This window comes from Orcinus orca, chromosome 8 (genome assembly GCF_937001465.1).
Source record: "Orcinus orca chromosome 8, mOrcOrc1.1, whole genome shotgun sequence".
In the NCBI taxonomy this organism is placed as follows: domain Eukaryota; kingdom Metazoa; phylum Chordata; class Mammalia; order Artiodactyla; family Delphinidae; genus Orcinus; species Orcinus orca.
Window position 1 is genome coordinate 7,708,917 of NC_064566.1, and position 23,799 is coordinate 7,732,715.

Here is a 23,799-nt window from a genome sequence, read left to right on the forward strand (position 1 = left end):
ATCACTGGAGTCGCCGAGGCACAGTCCTTGATTCACTCTCCCGTCTCCCTCGCACCAATGGCCCTCTGGTCTGTGTGGGAGCTGGGGACACGGGGAGGCGGACCACCCCAACCCTCTGGGGACTCACAGGCGTGTGGCCGCAGCCGTGGTAAGAATTTCACTGGAGACTTGGGTTGGGCGCTGGGCCCCAGAACAAGGCCATTGCCCTGGGTATGGGAGGCTGAGGCGGGGGATTTGTCAGGTAGGGAAGGTGGCAGAAGCATTCCAGGCAGAAGACCTGGCTGCGTGGCTGGAGTAGCGAGGGGGCTGGGGAGGGCCCGAGCCGTCTCTCTGGTAAAGTTGAGGGGCGCTTGTGCGGAGCCCTCAGGGTGGCGTGAGAAGCTGGGGAGGTTTTGAGCGTGGCTGACGTCAGCCTGTGAGCTCAGGGCTGGTGAGGGGCGAGGAAGCATAGGGTCGGGTTGGGTCGTGCCCCTGCTCCTCTCTCAGCAGCCTTGAGAGAGGGTCGGGTGATGGTGTACCGGGCAGCGTCCTGCCAATCACACCTTCCTTGGCCCCTTCTGTGTTCAGGGCGGCTCCTTAGATAGTGAGAGGCTGGGCTCGGCTGGAGGGGCAGCCCCCCGGCCCTCTGGAAACCGAGGCCTTTGCTCTCCTTCCGCAGAGAAGAGCCTCCTCCTGCCATCCCATCGCAGGCTTCCCAGGAGGCCTAAAGTCGTGTGGATTTCAGAACAGGACGCCCCTGGGTGCTGTGTGTTGCCTTCTTTACTGCCCTGTTCAGGAGAGGCACGGAGGGGTTATGTCTCGTGGGTGCAAGTCACGCCTGACCCCTGACATGTGTCCGTCCTGAAGACTTAGGAGATACTGCTGCCCTGCTCTCAGGGGCCCAGGACTGAGCTCCCTGAGCACATCGTGGGGGATGGGTGTGCAGTGACAGCCTTGATAGATGTCTAGGGGCTTTAGTAGTAGAGTCTGGGGCCCGTGAGGACCTGCAGCACAGCCGTCACACCCTCAGCTCTCCCTCTCACAAAGTCCTACACCCTCCCTTCCCCTTGATCTCTCCCGAGGTGGAGCTGGGGGGTAGCTAGGGCATTTAGGTCTCAAATGGTGGAATGAAGGGTAGGGGACAAAGTCCATACTGTCAGCCGGGAGACCCAGCCCTTGGTCTCCAATCTCCCAAAAATGTGCTGTGTGACTCTGGGCCAGTCCTATCCCTCTCTGGGCCTCTGCTTCTCCCTCTGTCCAGCAGTAGGGGTGGCTGCCAGGCCTGCCCTCTTCTGGGGTTGTCCGGAGGGTGGAGGGGATGGCCCACTCACTGGCTCCACACATATGGGATAGTGTCACGCAGTGGCAGGCTCTGGGTCTCGGGCAGCAGCAGTGCAGCCAGGCCGCTTGGCACTGGCACCGCCCCGTACACCAGCAGGGGTAGGGAGGCACCGTGTACACCCAGCAGCCGCAGCAGAGGCCCCAGGATGGCTCCCCCTCGGGCTGCCGTCTGGCCCAGGCCCACTGCGGTCATCCTGCCCGCACAGATGCACCTGTGAGGGGCCGCACTGCCTACCTGTGGCTTTGGCCTCTCACTCTGGCCCGGCCCTGCTCAGCCCAGAGAGGCGCCGTGGGTCAGGCTGGGTCGGGATGCACCTGGGCAGCCCTGAGACCACGTGAAAGAGAGATTCAAGGGGGAAGGCCCAGCCCCGCCTCACCTCGATGGTCAGTGTGTCCCGCACTGCCCTCTCCCGTTGACGGCAGCCGCCCTCTGTAGCTCCCACAGGCCCCTCTCCAGCCTGCCCGTCCCCTTCTGCCCAGAGGAGTGGCCTCACTGGCAGCCGAGGCTCAGGGTGGCTGAGGTCGGGGGAGGCAGCACAGGGCTCCGGGGCTGCGGAAGCCGCGCCCTCTGGCACCCTCCTTCCCCTGCAGGCCACCCTTTCTCCCTCTTCCCTCCTCCCTCTCTTGGGCTGGGGTTGGGGGCCCCTGTTCTTGCTTCCTGCCTCCTTCCCAACCCCCTGGCCCTTCCCCAGCCTCGCCCGGGACCCAGGGCTGGTGGGCCTGCGTGCAGTAAGGACGCCCTCAATGGCATGCCCGGTGACAGTCGCTGCCTCTTGAGTGCCAGCCAGCCTCAGGCATCCCAGTGCCCCCTCCCCGTGGCAGGGCCCAGGCTCAGGGTGGGCCTAACACTAACCTGTCTCCCACCCCCTCAACATCAAGCCCAGATCCCCTGCACCATCCAGGCCTCGGAGCCCCCTCCGTGCCCACCACCGCGCACAGGCTCCTGCCTCCAGACTCAGGTCCCCCAGCCAGACACGTTGCCCCCCGCACCCCGCCCCCAGCAGCAGCCAGGGCGGGGCCGCCTGCCCCACAGCCACCGGGTCCCTGAGATCCTTGGGGGTTTGCAGAGCAGGGGAGAGAGGGGGACTCAAGCGCACATTAGAGGTAGAGTTGGCAAGACTCTGTGACCTGCTGGACTAGGGGTGCGGCAACCGTGAGGGAGAGGGAGGTGTCAGGTGTCAGGTACTCCGGTACCTGTGGGTGGGGGCCCGCCATCAACGTTGGGGAGGCCCTGGGAGGAGCAGGGGTAAGGAGATGCTACGTTCGTGATGCCGAGACACTGGTAATGGGGACATCACGCGGGTGGCTGGAGGCCGGGGAGCGGCAGGACAGGGGAGGGGGTTGGGGGCCTGCAGTGTGTGGAGGGAGAGCAGTGGGCACAGGTGAGATCCCCGGAGAGAGAGCATCGGTGCCCTTTTGGGCAGGGGCCAAGTGAGGGGAGCAGAGCGAGGGCGGCAGGGTCATTGGAGTGGGTTTGTGTGTGCAGATGCTTCTCACGAAGAGAAATTGGGTTGGAAGAGAGGCAGAGGAGCTGGCGGGAGCTGAGGGGCCAGGGGGTCCCATCCTCAGATGGGTCCACATCCCCCACTGATGCGTCAAACCCCAAGCGTGGTTTGTGATGCTGTGATGCAGGGGATTTCCTGCGAGCTCCACGTGGGCAGTGACCCTGTCCGTGCTGCTCATCGCTGTCACCCCGGCACCAGCCAGTCCCCCCGCCATGGTGGTTCTCAGTGCAATTTGTTGACGTGATGAAGTAGTGGAGTAATGAATACATGTGGGCACATAGCACCTGTGTGGGCCTGTCTGCCAAGGAAAGTGGGGCTCAGCCCCGCGAGTCAGCCTCGGCATCAGAGAGCCAGGAGGGGTGCCCTGGACTCTGCATCACTGACATTTGCCTTCACCCTCTTGTTATGGGGGTCAGTCTGCCATCCCAGAAGTCCACCTGTCAGGTACGAGTGCCCCGTCTCAGAGCCGCTGCGTGAGATGTGATTGCCTCCTGCTCTGGCAAGTGACTGCAAATTAGTTGCTAAAGGCTCCATATTAAGAACTTTTCTGCTCCAGGCTGTTGGGCTGGGAGAGATTTGTGGAGCCAGCCTTCCTCGTAGTGCGGGTGCAGGTGCCCCGTCCTCCACTGGGCCTCTGCTGTGCTCCTTTCTGCGGTGGCTGCAATGGCCAAGCGACTACCAGGTGCTGGGCCTATATATATGTGATGAGTGAGGCTCAGCCCTACCCTGAAGGGCCATCCATCCATCCACCCACCCATCCACCCACCTATTCATCCATCCATCCATCCACCCATCCACCCACCTATTCATCCATCCATCCATCCGCCCATCCATTCACTCATCTATCTGTCTGCCTATCTGTATATCTATCTCTCCATCCATCCAACAGATATTTACTGTGCACCTACTGTGTGCCAGGAGCTTGGTCAGGGCCATGCCGGATTAATTTCAGGTCAGTGCAGACATTTCCTAGCCTCCCATGTGTCAGCCCTGTGTGGAGGAACCAGGGCCCCCTCTGACAATTGGGTTGTGGTCCTTGTCCTCTAGCAATAGTGTCAGTACGTAAGGCTGACTGTGGCTGTGTTTTGGGAGTGGGGTGTGTGTGTGTGTGTGTGTGTGTGTGTGTGTGTGTGTGTGTGTGCGCGCGCGCGCGTGCTGGATCTTTGCATCCCATCCCCCATCTGGCCTAGTGCTGCCATGCCTGGCACGAAGGAGGGGCTCAGAAAACGTGCCTGGAGGCACACTTGCCAAGGCAGGCGATGACCGGAGAGGGGAAAGGGCCGACAGGTGATGGGAAAGAAGGCGGAGGGAGTGGAGACACGTGGGAGGAGCAGGGGAAGAAGCCCTGGGTTGAGTGGGTGAGCTGTGGCTGTACCAGGCTCCCGTGGCTCCCCTCCAGCCTCCTGCACCCCGGCCCTCTGCGCCCCGGGGGGAGGGTGGGCAGTTATCTCCTCCGAGGAGGGGGAAGGGTAGCACCCACCAGGGGTACACGAAGCAGAGGAAGAAGGGGTCGGAGCCCGCCAGCCGCAGCAGCGCCCAGTCGCGCACGCCGTAGGCCACTGCGGCCATCAGGACCGGGCCCAAGCTGAAGCCCAGGGCTTTCAAAGTCATTGCCAAGGCACGGGCTTGCGCCGATGTCCACTCCGTCACTGCAAGGAGACAAGTGGGTCAGCCTGGGAGGCTGCACGAGCCTCCCCTGCACGGCCCGGGTCGGGGGACCTATGGGGAGTGCCGGTGTTCATCGTGACGCCCGCCACGGCGAAGGCCACCAGGAAGCGGAAGAGGCGGTACACGGTGAAGGGGTGGAGGAAAGCTGCTGCCGTGCCCCACATGGCCGTCGGAAAGTAGCTCCAGGTCAGCACCAGCCCGAGTCCAAACGTGCGGCACACGCACGGGGAGGGCGGCCGGGTCCGTGGTGTGCCCACCCTACGCTCGCCCGCTGAGCATAGCGGTGCTAAAGTGCCTCTCAGGGCCAGACCCACATTCTGCGTCCGTGGAGGGAGGGCTCGTGGGCAGCGCCCCCGCGGCCCAGGCAGGAGTGAAGGCGCTGGGCAGGGGGTGAGCTTCCTGTCAGCAGGGGCAGCCAAGCAGCAGCGGAAGGCAGGCACGTTGCTGAGCAGGTTTTAGCAGTGAACGTTTGATGAGGGCAATGACCTTTCACGGCCGCAGAGGAGGGTCAGTGAAACCGAGGCCCGGAGAGGGGCTGAGCTTTGCTCAGCGGCACAGCTGGAGGGTGTCAGAGCGAGACCCGGGAGCAGGTATTTCCACTGCAAGCGGAGTTTTCTCCCCAGGCCGGCTGCAAGAGGCCAGTTCAGGGCCACTCAGGGCCAGGAGTCTGGGAGCACAGGGACAGTGAGGGGAAAGGGGGCCTCACTTGTTAGAGGCTTGGCGGCACACAGCAGCTCCCACCAGGATCCCGTCCAGGTAGATGGACTGGGCCGTGGGCTTCCGGGCCTCGGAGTCACACATCAGGTCCCCCTGGTGGGAGAGGAAGAGGATCTGAGCTCAGGAGGCTGGATAGCCCAGGTTGGAGGGGCGGAGGGCGCAGAGGAGCCAGATGGGAAGGCCCAGGGCACTGGGGCCGGGCGGCCGGCCTGGTGACCTCTGGGGCTGTCACCCCTTGCCTAAGCCCCTCCATGGCTCCCTACTGCCCACAGGTCCAGGATCAAGCCCTCTCTGGCCTCACCTGCCTCCTTTGCTTTGGCCCCTCGGCAGCAGCCACGCAACGCTGGCACCTCCCCCCGCTTTCCCGAGGCCGCATCCCTCCCGTTCCACAGAGAGGCCCCTTCTGCCTGCTGGGATGGGCCGCCTCTCCCGCTCTCCCTCATTTGCTGGATCCTGCCTCTGGGAACCCAGCGACTCTCCCCTGAGTCCCCTGAGACTCCTGGGTGGAGAGAGCTGCCCGAGTTGCAGCAGTAGGGCCGCCTGGGTATCAGACCTGCTCTAGTACCACCAGCTCTTCCACAGCCTGGGGACAGTGTCCGTCTGCAGGCTCATTCCTGCCACCAACCCCTGTAGGGCAATGTGGCCGAGGAGGAGCCAGAAGCCACCTGTGAGTGTGGAGGCCAGGGGTGGCGGGTCCCTCCTGGGACTGGGCCATTTTTGAGTCCAGCCAACTGTAATCTGTGACTTTGGCCTCTAAGGTGCTAGGACCTGGGGAGGGTCTTGGGGGAGGCCCTCACCTTGGCCACGCTGGTGGAGGTGCTGCGGTCATAGACCCAGCCATCCACGTGTGGCTCTGTGGCAGCCTCGCTCCAGTTGGTGGCTGCAGGAGTTGCCAGGAGCTGCCACTGTGGTTGGCGGAAGCAGAGACACTGGTGGGGCTCGTGGTTGGGACCCGGTGGGATGGAGACGGCCAGGAGGGCCTCAGGGTCCAGGGCCCTGGGGACAGTGGCCTGGGTAGTGCTGTCGTCCAGGAGGGGCGCCCAGCCACGGTGGCTGGGCATGGTGGCCGAGGAATTCTCCAGCATATTCTGAGTGGTAAGCCACATGGTGGGGACCACAAGGGCCACCATCTGGAGAACCTGGAACCTGCCCAGGCTGCCCACTCAGTCTGGGAGTTCGGAAAAGGCCATGGAGCCTGCCCAGGGGGCCAGTGGAGGTGCCCACTTCACAGAGGCCGGCCCAGGGCAGAGGGGCTGACGTGAGGGGCCTGCCTCCCCCGTGGCATCTCCTGCTCCGCCAGCCAGGCCACCTGGGGCATGGCAGTGGCGCCCGCTTCGCAGACCTGGCCCGCAGGTATCCGAGCGCCTGCTCAGCCGCCGTCACTCAGGGTGGCTCCGACGGGGACCTGAGTCTGTGAGGTGTGACCCTGAAGCCACCGGCATCTCCCCAGAGACGCAGCTGCCCCTGGATCTCTGGGAGAAGCTGAATTTGGGAAGTGGGGAAAGAGGAGGCTGAAGGCACCCAGGCTGGAGTTACTGTGTCCAGGTGACGCTGTGGAAGAGGGGTTAGTAATCATTTCCTTGGTCAGTTTAACCCGGCTCTGAGGGAGGTGCAAATTCAAAGGCACGGCAGCTCCTGCCCCATGTGGGCTGGGAGGCCTTGCTCTGCCCTGGTTGCCGTGAGGCTGCCGCCGCCCCCAGCATCCTTGCTGCCCCTTGGCCTGGCTCTGCCGGTGCTGAGGGCTGACCCAGGAGAAGCATTGCCCGGGGTCCTCTTAATCTGGGGGCTGGTACGACATCGTGCGCCGTGAGGACTCCTGTGTGTGTGTAGGCTGAGTCACCGGCAGACATCCAAGCACCGCGCGTCCCAGCCAGTGTGACCCAGCCCTCCACCCATGTCCCCTCACTTGTACGTGTCCACTGTCATTGATGCTGCCCCGCTTTGCGGTCACCCCCTCCTGAGTCCTTCATGGGGCTTTTAGTGTCACCAGACACCCCATGGGTTCCTCAAGTTCAGTGTTTCCCCAAGGTCTCTGCCCCCTCCCCAAATCCACTTCCAAATTCCGTGTCTTGTTTCATGCTTCCTGTTACTCACTTCCCAACCCCTCCAGTGGCCAAGCCCTACTAACTTCTCCTCCACCACCTCTCTGTCTCCACAGCTGTCCCTTCCCTGGTCTTCCTGCCTCTGTTCCTGTCCCTGCAACCCATCTCCCACACTGCAAAACCCTCCTGTCAAATCCTGCTTAAAAGCCAGGGGGCACCCCCTCAGCAGCAGCTAGCCAATGTATCCCATGGCCAGGGCGGGGGTGGGGAAGCAATGCATGCTGGGGGGGAGGTCAAGAAAGATTGGACCTGAGCCAAGAGACACCCCCCCGCCCCGTGGTTGCAATAGTTAATTCTCCAGGCTAAAGGGCCAGAGGCCACAAAAGGGCAAAAAATGTGTGTGCATGTATACATGAGTGCATGGATGTGTGTACACACGTGGTGCATGAATGTGTGTGCATGTGTGTGTGCATGAGTGTATAGATGTATGTGCACATATATGTACATGAGTGTGTTCAAGTGTGTGTGTGACGTGTGGCAGGTAGAGAGTGGGCAATGGAGCAGTGATGGTGACCCAGCCATTTATTCTCATGTGCTTTGGAGCATGAGGCCCACCTATTTTAAGAATATCTCCCCTCCCACTGCTTCCTTTTGTCTTGCCCACTCTTCCCTTGGCCCATTCATGTAGCTCACAGGTACAACCTCCTCGCCTCCCTGGCCTCTGTACCCCAATTCACCCACTGCTTCCCACATGCACCCTGTGCTGGCTCAGTGGGCTCCTGCCCTTACTCAGACAGTGCCCCTAGCCTAGAATGCTATCTCCAGGCTCACCCTTGGGCCACATCCTCCATGTACTACAAGAGCCTCCTCCTCCAGAGAGCTCTCCTTGATTATTCCTGCCTCCCCGTGGAGCTCAGAGTGGGCAGTGGAGCCCCCCTCTTCACACTGTCCTGCACCCTTCTGTTATTGTCCAGCTGGCCTCAATTCCATCCAGTTCATGTTAGGCAGGGACCCTTCTTAAGAGCATCTTTGGAACCCAGGTTTGGACAGCAAACAAAGGTTCCATGAAGACGTGCTTCAGCTGTTTTTAAAAACAACTTCTTTTTTTCTCCTGATAATAAAATTAATGTATGCCCCTTCCAAAAAATTCAAAACATATTGAAAGGTAAAAAGAAAACAAAGATCTCTCCTAAACTCACCAACCAGTGATCACCACTGGTAACAATTTGGAGTGAATACTTCCAGACTCTATTTTAGTCATTGTATGTTCTGCTTCATAAGCCTGGAATGCAAACTAAGCTTAACATCTCCTTTTGTAAAGTCCAAATGAAAAGCCTCTGCCTTTTACCTAGTGATTCTAGCCTATTCACATTTATTGTGGTTATGGTCATGTTTGGCCTTTTGATGCTTTTTCTTCTTTACCATATTTTCCCTTTAAATCTTTTCCTTGTTCCTATTTTCTGTGGAATCCATTGCTTTTTCTTGTTCTATTTTTCTTCTGTTGTGGTTTGGCAGTGACATATTTTATTTCTGTTAGCCTTATATTTGAACACACAAACTAGGAGCTCTTTTATACCATCTCCTCCCTTCAAACCTCCCACCTCCTCTTCTGTCCTCTCAATAAATGTCTTTTCTCCTTATTTCACTAAGAAAATAGAAGCCATCAGAAACCAACAGTCTGAGTCTCTCACCGAAGCCAACAGGCCTTGGTGCCCCAACATTCTGCCTTCCATCCTGCCACCGTAAATGCCCTACACGTCCCCTCTCATTGTGGCCAGCTCCTCCCTGTGTGCCCTGCAGCCCACCTCTCCACCTTTTCAAGACTCCCCTTCCTCCCTGGCACCTGATTTTCCCTCCCTACTGGACAATTCCCATCAATGTACAAACATGCTGCTTTTTTCTCCAGTCCTCAAAAAAGCTCCCCTCACTTTCAACCTTACATCTCTCTTCAGCTGCCACCCTCTTTTTCTGCTTCTATTTACTGTACAGTTCCATAAAAGGCTTGTCGACACCCATCTCCAATCTCTCTGCCCATTCTTTTTTGGATTCATCTTCATCAAGTTTTTGCCCTGTCACCCCATGGTCACCAATGATGTCCCTACAGCGAGTTCAGCGCCACTTTCTATTTTCATCTTACTTGAGCCATCACAGCCTCTGAGACTTCTCTTTTCATAAGACCCTTCTTCCCTGGGCCCCAGGGCTTGCCCGGCTCTCCTCCCCCTCCCCCGCTTCTCAGTCTCTTTGACTGATTCCTCGTCTTCTCCCCACACTCTTACCCTTGAGGTCACGGGGCTCAGTACTTGGTCCTCTTCTCAGTCTCTCTCCTCTATCTTTGGGACAGTTCACCTCTTCAAGGACCTCTTGTTGGAATGCTAGACTTTAATCCAACCCCCTAAACGTAGGGGCCTGTTGAAATACAGAAGGCCCCAGATGGAGCTGCTCCTGCTGGGGGTGCCATGGCAACAAAGGAAAACTTTGATAACATGCATGCCCCTGTAAGTGCTCCGCTTGACCAGAAATGCAGTGTATGCAGTCAGCCGGTCCCCAGACGACAAGCCAACCCTGGGCTTTATACTTATTGCCTTGTTGCTTCTCATTCCAAACAGGGTTCACTATGTGGTCCCAGCCAATCTGATATTTTCTACTTTTCGCATCCTGTTCTTTATTCCTTATTTTGTAAAGCTTCCTGCCTTCCCCCTCCCTCATTTTGCAGTTCTCTGAATGGAGATGGTCCACGTCATGAAGTGTTGTGGGGTTTTTTTTGAAATTTTTATCTAATTCACCATTTAAAAAAAATTTTATTGGAGTATAGTTGATCTATAGTTAATTTTATAGTTTGTTGTTGTGTTAGTTTCAAGTGTACAGCATAGTGATTCAGTTATACAGATACATATACTCATTCTTTTTCAGATTCCTTTTCCCATATAGGTTATTACAGAATATAGAGTAGAGTTCCCTGTGCTATACAATAGGTCCTTGCTGGTTATCTATTTTATATGTAGTAGTGTGTGTGTATGTTAATCCCAAGCTCCTAATTTATCCCTACCCCTGCCCACCACGTTTCCCCTTCGGTCACCACAAGTTTGTTTTCGAAATCTGTGAAGCCTTTTCTGTTTTGTAAATAAGTTCATTTGTATAATTAAAAAAAATTAGATGCCATGTATGAGTGATATCATATATTTTCTTTCTCTGTCTGACTTACTTCACTTAGTATGATAATCTCTAGGTCTATCCGTGAAGTGTTAAATAAACTTTGTATCACCTCAGTTATCTTTAATCACTTTCTAATAGGCCTAACAGACGTCCCACAATTACCGAGGCCAAAGCTGAGCTCCCTGTAAACATGCTTCTCTGTGCCTTTCCTGTCTCAGCGGTCGGGGACTCCATCTTTCCAGCTGCTCAGGAAAAAACCCTGGAGCCATCCCTGTCATACTTCATATGCCATTTGCCAGGATGTCCTGTTGGCTTGACCTTAAAGCCATGCCTGGGCCATGCCCACTTCTCCCCTCCCCATCTGCTACCCCCGTGGCCCAAGCTGCTGCCGTGTTTCCCTGGATCATTGCAAGGGCCTCTTCACTGGTCTCCCTTCCTCCACCTTTGAGCCTCTGCCATCTATCCTCCACACGCACGCAGATAGAGGGATTCTGTCTTACTTCGTTAACAAAAAAAATTTATCAGTGTCAACCGACGAAAGAAATGGAAAATTTTATTTGAGCCAAACTGAGGATTATAACCTGGGAGACAGTCTCTGAGAGAGCTCTAAGGACTGTTCTGAAGAGTTTAAGGGGGAGGCCGGTATAGACGTGATGTTGGCGCAGCGGGAACCTGCAATTGAGCACACATCTCAGGAAACGGTTGCCGTTAGTCACGAGGAACAGACATCTTAGTTAATGCTTTTCTAAATGTGAGAAGGTGCAAGAATCCGAGTTCATAAAAAATTTCTCCTGAAAATAGCTCATTAGCCAAAGGCCCGTTCTGCACGTTTTCCCAAGCGTAAAGTGCTTCATCTTGATCTTTGCCCTGCATTTTTTTTAGGGTTACTGTAGGTCAGAGACTGCAGTGGCAAACGGCTGGATTCTTGTAGAACTGGATGGTAGGCAACGTTCTTTATTTCACAATCCCTTCCCTTTGGGACTTAATTTCGACCAAGGCTTAGGAGGCGCTCTGTGACCAATTTGTCCCATGGCGCTAGGAATGCTCATTCCCAGGTCAGGCGAGGATTCCATTGACAGGCCACTCAGTGTGCTATTCCTGGACTAGGCCCTGTTAACAGTAGCCAAGAGCCTCTGGGCTGCCTGTCTCATTAGTCTTTTATGGTCCAGGAAATTGTGCCCTCTTGTCACTTCTTCCCATACCTAGAGTTACACTGTTACAGTCATTGATCTTACAGAACTCGATGCTTGGTCTATTGTTTCAAGTCACCTAATCATCACTAATTCTATCAGAGGCTCAGTCATACATTGGGTAATGCAAGAGACAGTAATCTTATAAATAGACGGAATACAAGTAATATAGCCAGTAACCTTAATATGGTTGTAAGTATTTAAGCTAAGAACTTCCATTAGGTGTGGCCCAGTGTCTCCCCAGGCCATCTGACCAGTCTGTTCTGGGCTATACAGGGTGAGTGGTGGGTCATCCTGACCCCTTACAGGATTGAGAAAAGAATGTTATCTTCTAAGGAGTTACAGGGCTGGTGCCAGAAGGAGAAAACTGGATCTTTATGGTTGAGCAGGTGCCTCTGCCATTGGGGAGGTCTGGTTCACACAGAACGTGGGGGCACTATGCACACCATGGGGAGGGAGGAGGCCAGAGGGCAGAGAAAAAGTTTTATGTTAAAATTTTTCTTGTCTTGCCTTAAGATGTGAATTTTTATTTCGTCAGCTTCCATCAGACTGTGTCACTGCTGTGCAGGAAACCCAGCAGTGCCTCCTCATCTCACACAGAGTGAAAGTCAAAGTCCCCTCACTGTCAGCCTCTGCTATCTCTGTAAGCTCCTCTCCTGTCCTTCCTGCATCCACGCCAGCCCCACTGGCCTCCTCCTGTTGCTCCATGTCTCTGCCTCAGGGCCTTTGCACTTGCTGTTCCTTCTTCCAGGAACCCTTTTCTCCCAGAGAGGCACACAGCTCACTTCATCCAAGTCTTTGTGAAGAAGTCTCATTCTCAGCAAGGCCCTCCCTGACCCCCCTATTTATTTATTTAAAAATTTTATTGGAGTATAGTTGATTTACAATGTTGTGTTAGTTTCTACTGTATAGCAAAGTGAATCAGTTATACATATACATATATCCACTCTTTTTTAGATTCTTTTCCTATATAGGTCATTACAGAGTATTGAATAGAATTCCCTGTGCTATACAGTGGGTCCTTATTATTTATCTATTTTAGATATAGTAGTGTGTATATGTCAACCCCAATGTCCCACTTTATCCCTCACCCCCTTTCCCCCTTGGTAACCATAGGTTTGTTTTCTACATCTGTGACTCTATTTATTTCTGTTTTGTAAATAAGTTCATTTCTGACCCCCTATTTAAATGTTAACTGCCCCCAACCTCACACTCCCCAGCCTCCTTTCCTGCTTCTCTTCTCCCCATTGCCCTTCCCGCCATCCAGCACATTTCATCTTTTACTCATGGATTCCCTTGTTGTCTGGCTTCCCACTGCTAGAATGTAAGCTCCTTGGAAGTGGGGGCCTGGTCAGTTTTGCTCACTGCTGTATCCCCTTCACCCGGAGCAAAGCCTGGCACTTAGGAGGCACTCAGCAAGTGTGGACTGAATGAATGAGCAAATACTTAAAGTGCACACTACAAACACAAACACATTCCAGAATTCATCAGAATCAACCTCCTCCTGGTGGGAGGTGTTCCACGCCAGCATCCAGCTCACTGAGCTGCTCTTTACTTGAACTCATTCTGCTCTTCAGTCCTTCAGTTGAGACTCTGATTTTCAAACTGTGGGAATTTTAATTTCAGAATTTATACTTTTCATTTCCAAATTACTATTTGGTCCTTCCTACAACTGCCTGTTCTTGTTTCCTAACTTCCACTTCTTGTTTCATGGGTGGCATCATTTCCTTGATCTCTTAGAGGATATCAAGGGTGCTTTTCTCTTACTGTTGTGGACATTCATTCTTCACTGAGCATTGATTACGCACCAGCCACTGCTCTTGGCACTGGGGATGCAGCAGAGAACAAACAAGCTAAGTACCTGCCCTTGTGCTCCGTGGAGGCCATGCCGCTGGGGGAGGGGAAGCAAACCAAAAAATAGATGAATATAATCCAATGATGAGTAGTGGTCATGCCATGGAGAGGAACAAGGTGGCATAAGGGGTAAGAGTGAGGGGGTTCCTTTAGACACGGCAGTCAGGGAAGACCTCTCTGTGGAGGTGACATTGGAAGAGACACAAATAGGTAAGGGGACAAGGCACACAGATGCCTGGGGATAGAACATCCCTGGAAGAGAGAAGAGCAAATACAAAGGCCCTGGGGTGGGTGTGTGCCTGGTGTGCTCAAGGCTTGGTAAGGAGGCCGGGGATGGAATGGAGTGAGAGTAGGATGAGGTGAGCAGTTATGGGGCCAGAGCATATAGATCCTTATAGGGTCTTGAGGAGGGGAGCGATGTGGTCTGACATGTTTTAAAAAGATCCCTCTGGCTGCTGTGTGGAGAATGCACTGAAAAAGGAGCAGGGTAGGAGGGGGTCCTCAGGGCTGGTGTCCCCGTGAGCAAAGACAAGGGTCAGCTCTAGGACATTAGGGCAGGTGGGAGAAATGCTTAGACTCGGGGTATATTGTTTTATTTTGGGTTGGGTGTGGGTGCAGAGAGGGGAGGGAAGGTTGACCCTGTGGTCGGGCTGGTAAATGGGGGGCCATCTACTGAGATGGAGAACACTGGGGTGAAGCGAGTTTGAGGGGGTAGCGAACTGTCTGGCTTTGGATGAGATAAGACTGACCTGTCTAGGAATTGCCTGGTGGTCCAGTGGTTAGGACTTTGTGCTTCCACTGCAGGCGGCACGGGTTCGATCCCTAGTGGGGGAACTAAGATCCCGCAAGCCGCGTGGTGCGGCCAAAAAAACCGAAAAACCAAAAAGCAAAATAAACAAAACCTGACCTGTCTCTTGGAGGTCGCTATGCAGTGAGAGTTGGTATGTGGGGATAACGAGGGCTGAAAGGCATTTCAAGTCCAGGACTGGCTGAGCTCACCTGGGGAGTGACCTTTCACAGCAGGAAGATGAGGTCTGAGGCTGAGCCCTTGGTCTCCAGTGTTTAGAGACCTGGAAGACAAGGTTCCAGTGAAAGAGAGTCTGGATCATGACCGTGGGGGTGAGCGGCGGGTGGAGGGAAGGTCAAGGAGCAGAGAGGTCAGGCAGTTGGGGCGAAGGGACCAGGGGAGGTGCTGTTGCAGGAATGTGTGGCATCCCCGCTCCGGAGCCAGCCCTGGTAAATACTGGGGGTTGTGACCAGTAAGATCACGTACTTTCCGAAAATGGGCACAGGCAAGCTGTTCAACAACATGTTTCCTTTTGTCTTTTTTTATGTGTTTTTTTGGACCTGGGGATGCGCCATGGACCTTTCTGGCCAGATGGTGCAGCAGGCTTTTTGTGATTCCTCCCAGCCCCAATGTCCTGCGGTGACAGCAGCTGCCCTTGGTCCCAGGCCAGGCAGGAGAAAGGCCAGTAGGAGTGCTCACTGTCAGTGACTCAGCAAAGTCCCCGGTGGCCAGGAAGGCTGGTTGCATCCAGGCAGGCGGCTGGAGGAGGTGGCAGCCACAGCCAGCTGAGTTTGCTTATGCCTCCGGGATCCCCAGCACTTGGGACAGAGTATAAAGCAGCACCTGAACTCCACTGTCCTCCCTTCCCTCAAGTGCTCTGAGACCAGATGGCAATTCTGGGAGGACAGCCTCAGTCGGTCCCTCTGAAGGTGTCTGCAGGCTCCGGCTCGTCACCCTTACTCAAAGCCTCCGATGACTCCCGAGCGCTTCAGAGACAAGGCCAAGCCAGCCAGAGCCCCCCTCCCCAGCCCATCTTCAGAGCCTTCACTTTGGCGCCTCCTTCACATGGCCTGAAATGCCCTGCACCCGTCTTCCCTTGTGAGCCATTTCTTCTATCTGAGGGCCGTTGCCACCATCCCTCCACGCTTCGTCCTCCCTGTCCCTGCCCACCTCCACCGCAGCCCCCTGCCCACGGGAGGATCCTCCAGCTCCTCCCTCTGTTGGGTAATGGGCTGCACGCTTCCCAAGGGCCCGGACTAAGTCATTGTGCCCCTCACGGTGCTCACAGCAGGACGCAGCATGAGGACCAGGGCCCAGGCAGGATGCAGGGAGGCTGTGCGGTCTTCATGGTCTTGGTTTGAATTTGGGCTCTCAGGACCTTTTTGTTTCCCTCATCTGTAAATAGAGCATCATAACCCCCACTTCACAAGGTTGTTTTCAGGACAAGAAGTCATGGTTCTTTGGGGGTCCTCACCGTCTCCCGCTGCCAGAGTGTCCAAGTAATTAGAGCCCCCAATACATGTGATGCCTGGAATTCTAACTCCTTCTCCAGAACCTCTGAAGATCTGGTCTCCTGGGTGTTACTTTTTCCAAACGATGACGATGATGATGATGATATCTAACGGTCTCATTAATGCTCCCCCCACCAAGCTTTATTGAAATGTAATTGACAAGTAACATTGTGTAAGTTTAAGGTGTACAATGTGTTGATTCGATACTTTTATAATTGCAAAATGAGGACCACCATATATTAGCTGCTATCTCCATCCCGTCACATAGTTACCATTCCTTTTTGTGGTGAGAACGTGTAAGATCTACTCTCCTAGTAACATTCAAGCATATGATACGTTTTTTTTTTTTTTTTTTTTTGTGGTACGCAGGCCTCTCACTGCTGTGGCCTCTCCCATTGCGGAGCACAGGCTCCGGACGCGCAGGCTCAGCGGCCATGGCTCACGGGCCCAGCCGTTCCACGGCATGTGGGATCTTCCCGGACCGGGGCACGAACCCGCGTCCCCTGCATCGGCAGGCGGACTCTCAACCACTGCGCCACCAGGGAAGCCCTATGATACGGTATTATTAGCTATAATCACCATGCTGTATATTAGATCCCCAAACTTGTTAATCTTATAACTGGAAGTTTGTACCCTTTAACCAACATCTTCCATTTCCCCTATGCCCCCAGCCCCTGGTAACCGCCATTCTACTCTGTTTCTCTAAGTTTTCCTTTTTTAGATTCCACATATAAGTGATATATTGAGTCTTTATATGTGTTGGGCATAATTCTAAGTCCTCTTCTTGTAATAACTCATTTAATCCTTCTGACAACGCTTTTAATTAGATATATGATTCTTATACCCATTTTTAGAGATGTGAAAACTGAGGCTCATAGAGCTAAGTCTGGGTCATACAGCTACTCTGTGGCAGAATCAGGACTCCAATCCAGGTCTGTCCAGCTCCAGTGTTTATGTTTTTAACTCCTGAGATTGGCTTAAGGCTTTTGGGTAGCAAAGGAGGCCACCAGGTAGCATCCTTGCCTCAGCATCCTTGCCCCTCTCCCTGGGCTCCTGCTCCGTCAGATCAGCAGCTCCTTCCCTCACATCCTCTCTTCCTTGAGCCCAAGGGCCCCCTTCCCCTAGCTCAGAACCTCAGAACCTCCTTAGAGGGAGCCCCAAATCAATCCCTCTCATAGCCCTTCCGGGGCCGGGGAAGAGATCCATTTACTTCCTGGTGCTGCCAGCTTGACCTCTTCTCCTTCTGTAGCCAAAAGGCCCAATAAAAGGTTTTACCAGACAGAAAAGTAGCCTTCCCTCCAAGCTAACTTCCAGAGTCACCCGTTTCCACCTCTGGGGCACCGCGTGTGGCACCTGCCTGGTATCCAGTGGGCACTCATCAAGAGAACCCCTGCTTCCTGCCCCAGGCATCTCTCCCGAGCAGTCGGAGGCACTGGCTGCGTTGAAATGCATTTTCCTCTGGCTTCTAGGCTGCTGACCCCCGGGAGCAGGCGAGGCTGGGCCACCTGTGCGCACCCACCGCCCACGCGGAGGCCGCACAGTGGTGGAGTGGCTGCGGGCCACTGGCTCGGCAGCATCTCGGGCAGGCGGCCAAAGCTTGGGGGTAAGTATAGCATGGTTTTAATTGGCCCCCGTGTGCGGGCTGCCACAGCCCTGGTCACAGCCCCCCGTTTGTTTCGGCCTCCCAGGAGCCACCCCTCCCCCTCCCTCCCCCTCCCTCCCCCTCCCTCCCCCTCCCTCCCCCTCCCTCCCCCTCCCTCCCCCTCCCTCCCCCTCCCTCCCCCTCCCTCCCCCTCCCTCCTCCTCCCCTTCCCCTCCCCCTTCCCCTCCCCCTCCCCGGGGTTCCTCTGGCCCATGGAACAGATCAGCTCTAAGTAGGTCAAGGAGAGCTTTGGGCAGCCGTGGCTCCGGCTCCTTCCCTTTCACGTGCCTGGCAGCTCCTGCAAGCTTAGCCTGCCTTCACCAAAGGGACTTCGCTCTCCTTGCTGCGTCAAAAAGATATTTCACGTTAAAATTCAATGGGGAGATGTTAACCAGCCAGTCGGAATAAGGCTCGTCAGAATGCGAGCCGCTCAAACAGGATGAACTTTGCCCCGCTCTGCGCAGGGTCTTGACCACAGCTGGCAGCGACCAGCTGGCACATTTTAACAAGGCTGGATGTAAACGGCTGGCGCCCCCAGCCCTTGCACGATTTCCCTGGAACCTGTGTCACGGGGCCCCTGTGCCAGGGGTCCGGACCACCCCTGCTGGCCCCCCTGGTTCTCGGCCTTTAGGATTTCAGCATCTTTACTGAGTAAGTCATACGCTGGTTTAGCTGCATTCTTAGGAAGGCCTGGTCGCTGTCTCTTTGATTTTGTGAGTTGCAGCCTTTTTTTTTTTTTTAAGGTTGGGGACCACTGTTTTATAAATTTATTTATTTTATTTTGTTTATTTTTGTTGTGTTGGGTCTTTGTTGCTGCGCGCGGGCTTTCTCTAGTTGCAGCGAGCGGGGGTTACTCTTCCTTGTAGTGCGCAGGCTTCTCATTGCGGTGGCTTCTCTTGTTGCGGAGCACAGGCTCCAGGTGCGAGGGCTTCAGTAGTTGTGGCACATGGGCTTAGTTGCTCCGCGGCACATGGGATCTTCTTGGATGAGGGCTCGAACCTGTGTCCCCTGCATTGGCAGGCGGATTCTTAACCACTGCGCCACCAGGGAAGCCCTGTAGCCTATTGTTAAGAAGAGTAATTTTAGGTGGATGCAAGGAAAAGCTGCGGGGAGTGTAAGTGAAAGCGTGCGTGGATTTTGGCAAAATCCCTCTCATTTCACTGTAAAACACAGTGGCAGGATTTGGCCGGCAATGTGCAAACACACCGTGCAGTCAGAAGCTTTCTTTTCTGCTTCTGTGGATGAGACACGCACGGCCTGAGATCAGAGTAGCCAGTGCCGGCCGTGGTTTTAACAAACCCCTGAATTCTCCTGAAACGAGAGGCAGTGTGGTTCGATGGTTACTCACACAGATTCGGGAGTAGGCTGTCTGGATTTGAATTCCTGCTGTGCCCAATCTGTGTGGCCTTAGAAAAGGCATTAAGCCTCAGTTTCCTCCTCTGTAAAATGGGGATGATAATAGTTCTGATCTCATAAAGCTCTGTGAGGACTAAATCAGTTTATGTAGAGCACTTGTAACAGTCCCTGACAAGCAGTGAATGCCTGTTATTAATGTCACCATCCTCATCATCAACATCACCATCATCATTTGTTTTTGACCATGACGACACATTCAGGGAACCCCAGAGACCAACTTGAGAAGGGCTCATAGGGAGTGGGGTTGGGTCCAGAGTCCGATCAGGCAGGGATAGATGTTGTTTGAAGGACAGGGACTAAACTGTACACCATGGAGTGGGGCTGGCGTAAATCTAAGTCATTCATCTTTTCACATATAACTAATGTTGCTTGACGGTTTTAACGAAGAACTTTTCTTTTTCGAGGAAGAACATCTGTAATGCAGATGTCAGGGGGACTGGACCTTTGGACTCTCTCCCCATCTGTGCTATTTGAACAAAATGAAGGAGGGTTTTGCGGGGAGGGTGAAGGTGGGCTCCTGGCTCCTGGTTACTTCCTGTCCTGCTGGAGTCACTGTCTACCACAGGCTTATGATTTCCTATGGTTCTATCCTGGCTGGGTCTGTACCTTGGAAACTGAATGTCAGCCCCCAGCCTTTATTTACACAAACACACACACATGTGCCCACACACATATGCACCATTTGCCTAAATCCTAGAGGCTTAAGGAGACAGAGGGCATGTTTTCCGGCTGCCATGAGAACATGCCCGGGTGGAACTGGACAGCCTTGCTTGCTGGATGCCCTTGCCTCTGGGTTCGCTGGGCAGCCTCCGCCTTACCCTCTCTCAGCAGTTTTCTCCCGCCCCAGGATCATTCTGTCTTCTCTTTTGCTGCTGTTTCTCCTGCAAAAACTGGTGTCCTCAGGGTCTCACCTTGGCCCGCGTGACCTAGCCTAGGGAGTTTCCCAAGCCAAGACAGCTGTACCCTGAGAAGTCAGTTCTCAGCTGTGAGGACATGTGTGACTGGTGCTCCATTAGCACCTCCTCGGGGACCCAGCTGGGCACACAGCCTCAGCAGGGCCCCTGCCACCCACTGAGCCTGAAGGGACACGCATGGCTCCTGTGGGTGCCCTGCCCCCACCCTCTGTGCCAGGCCCAGGACCCCAGCACAGCATCGCCAGGCTTTGGGTTGGGACCAGCACTGTCCCCAGCCCACATGAGACGAGGGGGAGAGTTGCACTGGGGGCCTGGGGGCTGCATCCCTCCTCTGTCCCTTGTTTCCACTTCTCTCTTGGCTTCATTCTTGCTGCAGATCTGTTTCCTCCACACAGGGGAAAGCGTGGCAGCCACCACCCCAGGACGTCAATTCTTGCTTCTCCACCCCCAAAGAGGGCTGATTTTCCTTCTCCATTTTCCTTAGAAATGTCCCCGGAGAGGGCTTTGGTGGACCCAGTGAGGGCCCAGAGAACACGATGATGCCGTGGGGAGAGAGGGGCGTGGGCGGGTAGCGAGTTCTGACATCTGTGCCAGGAGGAGGGGGGTGGGAAAGGGGGTGTTTGTGGATGGGTGGTGGGTCCACACTCTAACTTGGGGGTTGCTGGGGGCTGTCCCCATGGACCCCAGGAAGGGTGAGGCTTTCGGCAGGTGGAGGCAAACGGGATGGAAACCCCACTGAACAACGGGGCGTTCTCTTCGGCCTCCTCACTCTCTTCTCTCCCATTCATTCATTCATTCACTCGTCATTCATTCACCCAACAAACAATTATTGGGTACCTTGAGTTGGGCCCTGGAGCAAAGCTCTGGGCATGTGGTGAGAACAAGACAGAAGCGTTCCAGCCTGCAGGGTGGAGGGAGGGGGCCACATCTCTACTGCCTCCCCAATCACTAATTTCATGAAGACAGATTCTAAGGGTGATGAAAGAAACCAAGAGGGTGTGGGGGCAACGGGGGGGGGGGGCCCAGCTGATGGTCAGGATGACCTTACGGAGGAGGGAGGAGCCTCACGCCCGATGGGGAAGGAGCTGAGCATCCAGGCTGGTGAGGCTGGAAGAGGAGAGTGGCTTGTCTCCTCCAGACGCCTCTGGCCCAAATGCTGTGCTTTCAACAACTGAGCCAACGTTGAACATTTTGGAGATTTCACATAAAAATTGTGACCTCTGACTGACTGGCACCCCTGGGCTCACAAGCTCCAGGGCGACAGTGGTTGGGTCTGGGTGGTCACGGCCCCCACCCCCCTTGGGTTCTCCACCTGCCTCGTCTCCCCAGATGTGTGAGTTCACAACCCTCACTCTCCCCTCGGGGAAAACACGTCACCCTCTCGGTAAAACGCCACCAGGCGGTCATTCAGACACACCGCACAAAGTCTCGGCAATTCCTCTTTCAAATTCCACTCCTGACCTTTCAGCAAATAAAAAGGGCTCTTCCTGCAAATCACGCCCCCCCCTTCCCTGACCACTCCCCCAGGGGGTACTGCTGGCACCCCAGGCGAGCCAGTCACCTCCTGCCCGGACCTGGTAGCCCTGAATGGGTCTCCCTGCCCCAGTCCCCCGCCTGGTCACCCATTCCCTTCTCCCAGCCAGAGCATCTTCCAGAATCAGGTCAGATCCCATCAGCCCTCCACTTAAAGCCTTGCATGGCCCCTTCTCACCAAGAGTAGAGTCAACAGTCCTCCTCACAGACACTGGCCCCAGGGACTGAGCCCTGCCACCTGCGTGACCCCAGAGCCCACTCTGTTCCCCATACTCATGCCCCTGGGCTACACTGGCCTCCTGCCAGGCACCTGTGGCCTCAGTTGAGCTGGGAGCTGTCCCCCTGCAGATTCGCTGCTGCCTGAGGTTTGCTTTCAAGCTTAATGAATGAATAAAGGGGAGAAAAGGAGCAAACCACAGCCATGATCAATCATCGGCGAGGTTGTATCTCAAACACATAACACTGTTGTTGAAAGAAGTGGCTGAAGACTACGGGATTCCATGCTGTTGTCACCAAACAGCGTGCCGTTGAGGAATGTGTGAGTAGGCGGCACATTTATGAGGAAAACACGAGAATGTAGGCTAGCGGTTACCTTGGGTCACAGGTCGGGGGGCCACCCAGGAGGCTGCTGAGTACTTGCAAGGCCGGATTTCTTAAATACATGAGTGTTTGTTTGATTATAATTTTTAAATTTACTTACAGTTTTCTTGAGGATAATTGACTGTACTTATTTAAGTTTACAAAAAATGTGTGCAATTTAATGCTGTTTGACGTATCCACGCACCTGTGAAACCACCTCCACAATCAAGATAATGAAGGTATCCATCACCCCAGATTCCCTGTTGCACCTTGGAAATCCCTCCTTCCCTCCCCTCCCCCTGTCTTGGGCAACCGCTAATCTGCTTTCTGTCCCTAAAGATTAGTTTGTGTTTTCTAACATGTTGTAAAAGTACATGTCATTTGTATTTCATTGTATAGATATAGCAAATTTTGTTACCTGTTCATCTGCTGACTGACATTTGGGTCGTTTCCAGATTTGGGGAGTTGCAAATAAAGCTGCTGTGAACCCCCAAGCGCGTGTCGTCGAGGGGGCGAATCCTCCCATTGCTGTTGGTAAATAAAAACAGTGGAGTGGGCTTCCCTGGTGGCGCAGTGGTTGAGAGTCCGCCTGCCAATGCAGGGGACACGGGTTCGTGCCCCGGTCTGGGAGGATCCCGCATGCCGCGGAGTGGCTGGGCCCGTGAGCCATGGCCGCTGAGGCTGTGCGTCCGGAGCCTGTGCTCCGCAATGGGAGAGGCCACAACAGTGAGAGGCCCGCATACCGAAAAAAAAAAACAACAAAAAAAAACAGCGGAGTGTCTGGGTCACGTGGCTGGCATAGGTGTAAGTTTTTAAGAAACTGCCACGCTGTTCTCCATTCTCACCAACGCTTGGTCTTCTACATTTTTCTTTTTTTTTTTTTTTTTGCGGTACGCGGGCCTCTCACTGTTGTGGCCTCTCCCATTGCGGGGCACAGGCTCTGGACGCGCAGGCCCAGCGGCCATAGCTCACGGGCGCAGCCGCTCCGCGGCATGTGGGATCTTCCCAGACCGGGGCACGAACCCGCGTCCCCTGCATTGGCAGGCGGACTCTCAACCACTGCGCCACCAGGGAAGCCCGGTCTTTTACATTTTTGCCCTTCTTGGGAGTGTGGTGGCATTTTGCGGCGGTTTTCATTTGCATCTTCCTAATGGTGTAGAGCATTTTTTCATATGCTTATTTGTCTTCCCTAGTTCCTCTTTGGTGAAGCATCTGTTCAAACCTTTTGCCCTGTTTTAAAATTGGATGATCTTTTTTTTATTGTTGAGTTGTAAGTGTTCTCTATCTTTTCTAGATAGAAGTCCTCTGTCAAATATAGATTTTTCAAATGTCTTCTCCAAAGTTTGTGGCTTGCCTTTTTATTTTTGTAACAGTCTCTTTGGAAAGCAGAAGTTCTGTTTTATGAAATCCAATATATCATTTTTTTCTTCTATCGCTCATTTTTTGTGTTCTATTGAAGATATCTTTGCCAAGCCCAAGGTGGCTAAGATTTTCTCCTGTTTTCTAAACTTCTAAAAGTGTTATAATTTTAACTCTTATGTTTAGGTCTATGATACATTTAAAGTTAATTTGGGGGGACTTCCCTGGTGGTGCAGTGTTTAACAATCCGCCTGCCAATGCAGGGAACACGGGTTTGAGCTCTGGTCCGGGAAGATCCCACGTGCCGCGGGACAACTAAGCCCGTGGGCCACAACTACTGAGCCTGCGCTCTAGAGCCCGTGAGCCACGACTACTGAAGCCGGCATGTCTAGAGCCCATGCTCCACAAGAGAAGCCACCGCAGTGAGAAGCCCGCGGACCACAATGAAGAGTAGCCCCTGCTCGCCGCGACTAGAGAAAGCCCGCGCGCGGCAACAAAGACCCAATGCAGCCAATAAATAAATTAAAAAAAAGTTAAAGTTCATTTTTGCCTACGGTGTGAAGTAGGGTTGAGTTTCTTCTCCCCTCCTTTCTTCTTTTCCTTCCTTCC

At 54.3% G+C, this 23,799-nt stretch overlaps 1 protein-coding gene across 1 annotated transcript in view; it reads right to left on the reverse strand.

Moving 5' to 3' along the window:
• LOC101278285 (solute carrier family 22 member 11) overlaps positions 1–23,799 on the reverse strand; it is a 46,484-nt gene continuing 22,685 nt past the window's right edge. Inside the window, 2 exon segments of the mRNA XM_049713421.1 lie at positions 1–767; positions 1,311–1,514. Of these exon segments, the coding sequence (XP_049569378.1) occupies positions 704–767; positions 1,311–1,514 (268 nt within the window). The 3' untranslated portion in view covers positions 1–703.